Source organism: Asparagus officinalis, chromosome 5 (genome assembly GCF_001876935.1).
Source record: "Asparagus officinalis chromosome 5, Aspof.V1, whole genome shotgun sequence".
NCBI classification, from domain to species: domain Eukaryota; kingdom Viridiplantae; phylum Streptophyta; class Magnoliopsida; order Asparagales; family Asparagaceae; genus Asparagus; species Asparagus officinalis.
Window position 1 is genome coordinate 4,410,982 of NC_033798.1, and position 10,512 is coordinate 4,421,493.

Genomic DNA, 10,512 nt, shown 5'->3' on the forward strand with positions numbered 1-10,512 from the left:
AAGAAGAGGAATCTGATTACAATGGAACAAATATCTTCTTCAATTTATATAGTTATCTGGTATTTTGTATGGCATGTAAACATCCGCACATATACTAACTGAATATCCCATATCGTAATTTTAGCGGATATAGATATAAGTTTCCTGATTCGAGGCATATCTGACTGGTAACAGATAAGAAATCGTTTGAGAAAACCAAAAATATTTTTTACTTCCATAGTAAAAACGCCAGAGGCTGATTCTCCCTCCAAAAATATGAATAATAACGAATAAATCATACTCCACACCTCCCAACCCTCGCATACACAACAGCAAACACCAAGATTTTAATAACCAAACATCATAATAATAAGCAAGTAAGCGACGCCAACTTGGAGGTCAGTTATGCAGAGGAGATCTCTTTACGCCGCGGGCTTCTCCATTTGAGAGGCTTGAACGGCCATCCCAGCGGAAGTCAGCGTCGTCCCGGCCAAAGTGCCCACAGTTTCTAATTAGCCGCCGTCTTCAATGAACCGGCCGTTGCCTCCTCTCTTGAGGTCGAGAGAGTTGAGGTGATCATCACCCGGCCTTGAAATCAAAGTTCCTCCTTCACCAATCTTCATATCTACCTATTCAGGGATCCTCCGGTGCCATAGCTGTCGACGAAAACCGACAGAGGTGCAGGCACCACCGCACGTTATGGAAGAGAACTCCGTATCGCATACGAAACGCTGCACGATGCAACCGACACGGGCGACGCCCGCTGGCCACGATGCTCTTGGCCGCCCTGCCTCACGGATGTATCGCCCCAGCTCGGTCCGAGCCTTCGTCGGGTCTTGCCGGAAGAAAGCGACCGCCTGCCGTGGGCGCCCCCAACCGCGCGTAGGTGTCCGATGATGATCTTGCCGGCCGGTGAGGCCATGCATCTCCGTGGGGTCCGCCGATCAATCGCAATCGGCCTAGAGGGGTTCAGGTGGAAAGAATGGTCTTCTTCGTCGAGGTCACATGGGTGGGGATGGCACCCGGTCTTGATGACGTGCTCCTTGAGGGTCGGCGGCACATTTCGTCATTGGGTGACAGTGCTCGGTCTGTGCTGGGTCGAGAATGCAGGACGGTGTGGACGCGGATGGGGACCAATCGCGTCCGCCCTCGTTGCGTACTCAATCGTAACCTGGGTCTTTCCGTTGCCGCAGCCAGGCGCAAGTCCCGTTCTTGCGGACCTCGGTGAGCTTCGACACGAGCCTTCGTGGCGAGGACGATGGCTGAGGGGCATGAGCTCGGGATCTCATCGTGGCGTTATCCAAACATGGTGACCCTGGTCGCCGGCGCCAATCTCCTCAGGGCGCTGGTGAAGTGGCCGTGGACGCCCTGGGCAATGTCAGGGGACTGCGCTCGATGTTGACGCAGGACGCTTGGCAGTGGCGGTATCCAAGACCGACGTCATCAGAGACGAAGCCATGTTGGCGGCAGTGTAGCGGACGATCTTCTCGAGTCGACCGTGGCGCTTGTGGCCTTGGTGGTGATCTCGCCGAAGACCATGACCATGTTGGTCTTGGTGCAGGTCTCGCAGGCGACCTTGCTGTCAGGGTCCTGGGCGAGGCAGGCGTCGAGCACGGCGTCGGAGACCTGGTCGCATAGCTTGTCGGGGTGGCCCTCGTTCACAGACTCCGAGGTGAAAAGGAACGTGTCCTCTGAGGCCATTTCTGAGCTGCTGGTGAGAACACAAATTGATCAGGACAGAGCTCAAAGTTCTGAACTAGACAGCATAGAAACACAACAGCGGACACTGGGTACCCCAAAAAAAAAGTTCAATTGAACAATTACAAGACCCCCTACACTGAAAGAGGCGCATATAGGATGTAAATAGGCTTAAAAGATAATTTCTTTCAGTAATTTTTGTGCCATAAAACACATCATAAACCATAAAAATTATGTCTTTAAAGCATTCAATCGAACACTAGACATGCATCGAAACGAGACAGAACTAAAAACTCATCAGTTTCAGAGGCAAATTATCATGATGAGGTTCAATAGATCAGACCCTACTGCTTTAAACCTAAACAAATTGATAAAATGCTCAAAATTCAAAAAAAAAAATTATGCACAGATCTAGAACAAGAGCACCCAAATCTCTAACAAACCTACTAAAAACCCTAGATCCAATCTAAAGCTAATCACGGTCTAGAGTCGCCTAAACGAGATCCAGATCCCGCGTAAAAAACTTCACATCAACTGAAATCTAAAGCAAAATTGGACAGAACAAGATCGAAATCAAGCTCACCTTTGAACGAGATCTCGTCCCTGAGTCGAGAATACAGAGCGAGAGAGAGAGAGAGAGAGAGAGAGAGAGAGCGAGGGATTGAAGAACTCAGAGATTGAAGCCCCCTTTCACGATCTCTTCCCCTCGCTCGGCTTCGATACTTATAGAAGGATTTGGGGGAGTCGGGGAAGCTAATCGGATTCGGGTCGGATCCTGAACTGTTGATCCGAAGAGATGTGGTTTGTTGGTGGGAGAAAACGACCCGCTGATGGTGGGGTCGGATAAACCGCGTGTAGCCCGTTTACCCGTTTAAAAACGGAAATGATTTTTGTCACGCGAGATGGGTGCGTGATCCCGTCTCGCGTGACAAATAGAAGGACTCGTTTAAAAAACTCACCCACCGGCTCCAAAGGGCTCCAGTACAGGCACGTGGGGGGTGTAAATAAAATAAAATTTATATTTATAAATTTAATAAAATAAATTCATTAATACACTTTAACGTTAAAATAAAGAAAATTATAATTGTCTCGCCGAGTTTTTATCATAACGAGTTTAATATCCTTCCCAAAATTGCCTCAAACAAAGATCTTATGCAAAAAAAAATTTGATGGAATCTTATGCAAATTTAGTTGGAACAAATAAAGTCAAATAAAGATAGAAGTTTTACCTATTTTTCATAAAAAAAAAAAATTTGCTTCTCCTTTTGTCCTCTTCAAGTTAAAGCCATACTGTGTTTCCTTTTTCTTTCTCTTTTCCTTTTTTTGGTGTTTTTAAAAAAAAAATTCTCTCCGTGGTTTTTTTTCCTTTTTCTCGCTCTTTTTTCTTGACACGAGATATAGTAAATGAGAAGGATTTCCGCATTTGATTAGAAATAATATGAGAGCTAGGTTTAATTAATAATTATTTGGATTTAACTAAACGTGTTTTCATCATAGTCTAATTGCAAGTAAGTAAAAATCTAATCATAGTTAACAATGCGAACCTCCATTTAAAGTGCATGACATGATAATAAATAATAAAATTTATTTTAATACACTCGTGGTCTACAACAAAATTAAATAAACTAACCCTAATAGTTAATGTATCTAAAGTATCAGCAAATGCTAACATGGAATAAGTTTGGCAAAGGGTTAAGGAAAAGGGGTTAAAAAGAAGGATTAATGTACTTAACTCATTCGATAATCTGAATGACTAAATTATTAAACCGTTGTTAAATAAGTTTTATTTTAGTACTTGTGATCAGTTGTAGTGTTTGAGAATGACGATAATTTTGACTATTTTCTTTATAATTAGAAGGGTTAACTCCAAGCAAAGTTCAAATCTTCTTCTGGCTCCTGAGCCTTAAGAAACTTAAGACCAAAGATAGGTTGGCATCGCAAGGTTGGTTATTTGATCCCAAGTGCTCTTTCTGCAGTGAACTTGAATCACATGACCATCTCTTCCTTTCATGCATTCTGGCCTCCCAAACATGGAATCTCATCCTCCCCAAGTTTGGTTTACAACACCTCCCCTCCAGTATCAGTCAAGGATTGTCCATCTGCTTAGACTCATCCATTCAGGCCCATGTTCGTCATCCCTGTTCGTCATCTCTGGAGTCTTTATCATAACGAGTTTAATATCCTTCCCAAAATTGCCTCAAACAAACATCTTATGCAATTTTTTTTTATGGAATCTTATGCAAATTTAGTTGGAACAAATAAAGTCAAATAAAGATAGAAGTTTTACCTATTTTTCATAAAAAATTTGCTTCTCCTTTTGTCCTCGTCAAGTTGAAGCCACGGTGTGTTTCCTGTTTCTTTTCCTTTTTTTTTGGTGTTTTTTTTTTTAAATTCTCTCCGTGTTTTTTTTTCTTTTTCATGATCTTTTTTCTTGACACGAGATATAGTATATGAGAAGGATTTCCGCATTTGATTAGGAATAATATGAGAGCTAGGTTTAATTAATGATTATTTGGATTTAACTAAACGTGTTTTCATATCATAGGCTAATTGCAAGTAAGTAAAAATCTAACCATAGTTAACAATGCGAACCTCCATTTAAAATGCATGACATGATAATAAATAATAAAATTTATTTAAATACACTCGTGGTCTACAACAAAATTAAATAAACTAACCCTAATAGTTATGTATCTAAAGTATCAGCAAATGCTAACATGGAATGAGTTTGGCAAAAGGTTAATGAAGAGGGGTTAAAAAAAGAATTAATATACTTAACTCATTCGATAATCTGAATGATTAAATTATTAAACCGTTGTTAAATAAGTTTTATTTTAGTCCTTGTGATCAGTTATAGTGTTTGGGAATAAAAATAATTTTGACTATTTTCTTTATAGTTAGAAGGGTTAACTCTTAATCCTTCTAAATGGGAGTATTAATAAACCCCTCATTTTGAGGGGTTAACTCATTTTAATCCCTCTAGAGTGGTTGACTTAAACCCTTTTATATTTTTTATGGTTGACAAATTATGAAGGGTTAACTCACTTTAATCCTAGTATAGTTTTTTTTTTGGCAGGTTAAGAAGGGACTAAGTCTCCTTAACCCCCTCACTTAACTTGAGTTCGGGATAGAAATGAATATCGCAAAAGGTCAAGGTAGTGAACTAACAATGAGCTACCAACAACTTCAGACCATGACGCTTTCCTAAACAAAAGTTGCGCATACATTTGCACTTGAATGTGGAATTGTTCAAACGAAAAGGCTCTCCATTTCTCAGGATTTAAGAAAAAAAAAATATTTCTAACTTCGGACCATTAACCCTCCATAGTTTTTAGAAAGTATAAGAAAACCCCTCTTAAGTCAGGGGGTCATCTGAAACCTCTTTAAACTTTAAGATTTTATCCGAAAAATCTCGAAAAACACGAACCGCAATTTTACTAGCGAAAACATCCCCGCGTAATCATACGCGCTCATGTGAAAAATTGCGGTTATCGTTGCTGGGGGTGTTTCTAATAAAATGTTAATTTTAAAAGAGTGTTTTTCTGATAACCCCTAACATACGGGGCTCCTCATGATATTTCGAAATTTAAAAAAGTGTTAACTTATCTAGCGCCCCCCGGATTTTTTTTAAGTACAAGCAGAATGAGCAATGTCCTTTTCGTTTCCGAGTAAGCTATGATGGCGATCCTACAAACAAATTCAACTCCTTTGGTAGCCCTCACGTTGGCACAATTCTTGCTTTGCTTCATTGAAGTTTCTAATTAAAATGTGGCATGCTCTTTTTTTTTTTTTTCCTTAGTAGGTGTGAATCCTAAGTGCAAACGTGGGTTAGGTACATTTCTCTTTCTAAGTGGGATGAAAACGGCCTTAATCATACGGTCACAAGCGGATGCAGATTATCCGAATCCCGTCTGAATCCGAGATTTAAATCCATATACTAGTACTATATTATACTATACGGCCCCGTTTGGTAAATGGTTAAGGAAGAAGGGGTAAAGAGAATGATCAATGTACTTAGCCCATTCGATAATCTGAATGACTAAATTATTAACCCGTTAAATAAGTTTTATTTTACCCATTGTAATCAGTTTTAGTGTTTGAGAATAACAATGATTTTGACTATTTTTTTTATAATTAGAAAGGTTAACTCTTAATCCTTCAAAACACGAGTATTAATAAACCCCTCATTTTGAGGGGTTAACTCATTTTAATCCCTCTAGAGGGGTTAGCTTAACCATTCTACATTTTTTATGTTTGGCAAATTATGGAGGGTTAAGTCACTTTAACCATTGTATAGACTTCTTGTGTTTGGCGGGTTAAGAAAGGGTTAAGGGGCCGTTTGGTTGGTTTCCTAAAAACCAAGAAAAGGAAATTGGTACAAGGAAACCAATAAAATAATATTTTTATTCATTTTTATCCCTAAAACTCACCCACAACATCCAATAAAATAATATTTTTATCCCCCAACTCATCTCATTTCTTACCTTTAAAAATAGGAAAAAGATTTTTGGCTCGCGCTTTAACGCGCGAGCATCTCATTTCATCTCATTTCTTACTGTTAAAAAAAAATCAAACACAAGAAATGTGTCACATCATCCAACTCATCACATCTCATCTTATCTCATTTTTAAAAATCACACACATCATCCAATAATATTGTGACAACTCATCTCATCTCATTAAACCTTCATTTCCATCCATTTCCTCAAAAAAAAATTGATTTCCTTAAGTATGTGTCACATCATCCAATAATATACCTTCATCTCATCTCATCTCATCTATTTTCTTATTTTTAAAAATGAACCAAACACGAACAATCTCAAAACATCATCCAATAATATACCTCCAATTCATTTCCTTATTTTTTTAACCAACCAAACAACGTCAAAACAAGTTTTTTTAAAAAATCACTCACATCATCCAATAATAAGCTGACAACTCATCTCATCTCATCTCATATTCTATAGTTTTCTTCTTTTTTAATCCAAACAAACAACCTCAAAACAATTATTATAGGAAATAGGTTTCCTATTCTTTGATTTCTCAATTTTTTTTACGAAACGAACAGCCCTTAAGTCTACTTAACCCTTTGACAAACAGTGCCTTAAAAGGTTTTCAATTAATCCTAGCCAATATCAAATGGGTATGGTCTGAATTTATCAACTTGGAGCCGTTCGATATTTACTAAAGTTGATAAAAACTATAGATCCGAAACTAATTTTAGGTCCACGCTCTTTTCAAGTCAGCGGTTGGTCAAAAGAAGTATGAAGTTTGGTCGAGGAGTGGATCAGTTTCCTTGACTCTTTTTTTTTTTTTAGAAAAATCAGTTTCCTTGACTTAACTCTTCGTCCGATTACTTACGAAACTAATCTTGGTTTTAATTATTGCTCCATTAATCGGGTCATCTTAAGTTTGTTAAACGCCATCATAGACTTTTCTTTTCAAGTTTTGATTGGCTACAGAGGCAGAGTGAATTTGCCTAACACGTTATGGTGTGAGGACTCAAATTCAAGATGAAGCTTCTCCAAGAGTGATCTTAGGTTTTTCCTATATTTGAGGAGCAAATCTCTCATCTTAAGAAATAGGGAGCCAAATAAGGAGTAAGTGCTTCAATAATGCTATCCAAATGGCTCCCTATATCATGTCCTAGACTAAATATAGGGAGTAGGAAGAGGGAAAAGTTGCTCCAACAATGCTCTCTATGTTGAGACTAAATATAGGGACACACTTTGTTATCATTGATTTGGAAGACCAAATTCTATTCCCTGTATTTAGTCTCCAACATAGGAAGTTTGTTGGAGCANNNNCCCCCCCCCCCCCCCTCCTACTCCCTATATATAGTTTAGGACATGAAATAGAGAGGCTGTTGGAGATGCTCTAGAGTCTCATAATCAAGTTTCTTCCCATCGTTTAAAAAAATGAAAAATTTACAAAATAGTCTGTTTTTGCTAATTATTTAGCAAAATAGATCGTTTTGCTAAATAATTAGCAAAATAGACCTTTTTTTGCCAACATGCCAAAAAAGGTCTATTTTGCAAAACAGCTCGGAAAACATACGGGACTAGTAGTCCCGTATGTTTTAATCACGGATTAGTGAACTCAGAAAATTTTACAAAGGAAAACATACGGGACTAGTAGTCCCGTATGTTTTAATCACGGATTAGTGAACTCAGAAAATTTTACAAAACATTGAGATGAACTCAGAAAACATACGTTAATCACGGATTAGTGAACTCAGAAAATTTTACAAAACATTGAGATGAACTCAGAAAACATACGGGACTTTTCTGAGTCACTAATCCGTGACTAAGTTGATTCTAAACATACGGGACTAGTAGTCCCGTATGTTTTTTGAGTATTGTTTTTCAAAAGCGACCTCTTTTTTTCAAAAAGGTCTATTTTGCTAATTATTTAGCAAAACGGTCTATTTTGCTAAATAATTAGCAAAAACAGACTTTTTTTACAAATTTTTCCTTAAAAAAAAAAGAAAAGAGAAGGGGGTAAAAGAAAAAAGAAAATCTCACACATTAGCGATGTATCGCTAAAGGAAAAATAGCCTGTCATAAATACACAAGAGACACGGCTTCAAGTACATCTTTCGTATAAAAGACCATTCGCATATAATAAATGGATATATATATTTCGTGGATTGGTGGAATATTAGTTTGAATGCTGTAGCCGGGGGTGTTAGTCAATTGGGACATTTTCATGTAAAATTGGATAATTGTTAAAGTGGAATAATATTTCGCTAGTGGGATATTTTAGTGGGATAACTAGGAACAATTTTGTGAAGCATGATATTTTGATAAAATAATGTGGGATAAATTTTTATAATCATGAAGTATATATTTATGCATTTTGAAGATATAAATACTATTTATGTATTTTAAACTTACTATTATTAATTGATAATTGCTTACAAGAATGTTCGTTACTATTAAATAACTTTTGGTTAGACTATAAGATATTGATAATTATTATTATGATGATGGTCTAATGATGGTGATAACCATAATAGGAAATAAGTAAAGAAAAAAATAAAAAATAACAAAATAAATACGAGTTCTAGTTTTTTACCACATAGTTCCAAGCTAAAACTTGGAATAATTTGAGAGACTAGAACTCTCATTTTTGTATAGAAAAATAAAAAAAGTGGGATAATTTTGTACAATCATCCCAATTCTAGTTTTGTTAAAGTTCTGCTTGACTAACACTGTAAAATTTTATTCTAGTTTTAGTTCTATGTGACTAACACCTTAAAATTTTATTCTAGGTTTAGTTCTATGTGACTAACACCTTAAAATTTTATCCCACAGATTATCCTAGTTCTAATTTTAAGTTCTAGGTGACTAACCCATAGTAGAATAGAATATTCTACACCACTTGGACAATAATTACCCCGTGGTGGCGGTGGTGATCTGGAAACTGACACGTGGCGGTCGCTAGGAGTTGGTGAGCTGGGTCCAGTTCGCGGGTGGGTGGCCCAACTCATTCCGAGGGTTGGTGGGCTGATAGATGCTCCGGACTAGGAAGTATAACCATCTTCCAACTTTGGACAACCACGACGAAACCCGCCTTAACTTTCATAAATGTCAGAAAACCCCCCTTACATTTAGGGGTCATCAGAAAACCCCTTCCACTTTTGAGATTTTATCGGAGACCCCCTCCATTAGGGGTGAGTTCTCATATAAAATATCAAAGTTAAAAGAGGGGTTTCCCAATGAAGCGTTTCATGATTATCCCTTTACTTAAAGGAGGGATTTTCTCATATTTTGAAAGTTAAAAGAGGTTTTCCGATAATCATCTAAAGTTAAGGGGAGGTTTTATGCCATGCCATTATAAGAATCAATTTACGCAGCTGCTCTTATAAGAATCAATTTATTCCTTAATATTCAACTACAGATACGCTGGTTGTATAATGCATCCTGTAAACAATAGTACTATATACATGAATTAAAAGTCCACATAAAGACAGTATTTACAAACATTAAACAAAAAAAAAAAAAAAAAAACAAGCTAAAAGCTGAAGTCCATCAGAACAAGATAAAAGTTCAAACAGGGTTACTAGATACAATTCAGTAGAATCTACTGAGCATCCAATTCATAAACCTGCGACGTTGCTCCTCATCCAGCATAACGAAATAATCCTTCAAATCTTGGTTGATGTTGTTATCACCAAGTATTTTCCACTTCTCAACGTTTCTGAACCCGGGCATGTTCGTCACTGCTTCAACCCAGGGTAGATTCCCACATCTTTTCATTCTCAGTTCCATCACCAGTTCTTTAAGGTTCTTATTCACGTCCTGAAGCTGATTAGCTATCTCGCGTAACATAATATCGTGTGATGTAGTCGAGGGGATAATTGGTCGTCCATCGCCGTTGGTCACTGATGGAATAGATTCAGTTGGACTAGGTCGGGGTGATTCGGTGCTAGTTGGAGATGATAAATCTTCATGTTTATCGGCGGAAACTCCAGGACCCCTAACCATGTCATCTCGAAGATCGCCTTCTTCCTTGCTATCTTCTGACCTTGCATCATCCACTCCTTGGGCACTCGATGCAACTGCTCGCCTACCCGATACTCCATCGTTACCCACAACCATTTTGTAATCTTCAAATTTCTCGAATACTTTGCCTTTCAGATGAGGTGTATTCGGATTGGCCTATCATGTTGAATGCACATTAGAGTAAAACAAACATTAAGAATAGAGAAATATTACAGCATACAAATTTGGGTTAATTGCGGACAGACACCCCCCCACCTCGAGACTTATACCCCTATAATTCTATTGTTGCGGATAGACCCTCTGAGTGACAATCTATTGTGATAGGGTC

At 38.0% G+C, this 10,512-nt stretch overlaps 1 protein-coding gene and 1 pseudogene across 1 annotated transcript in view; both read right to left on the bottom strand.

The window, feature by feature from the left end:
- The window catches only part of LOC109843167, a 3,588-nt pseudogene extending 1,199 nt beyond the window's left edge, over positions 1-2,389 (bottom strand).
- Positions 9,548-10,512, bottom strand: part of LOC109843288 (uncharacterized protein At2g29880-like) — a 1,401-nt gene continuing 436 nt past the window's right edge. The window contains exon 2 of the mRNA XM_020412220.1: positions 9,548-10,340. Within this exon, the coding sequence (XP_020267809.1) occupies positions 9,753-10,340 (588 nt within the window). The 3' untranslated portion in view covers positions 9,548-9,752. The remainder of the gene's footprint in view (positions 10,341-10,512) is intronic.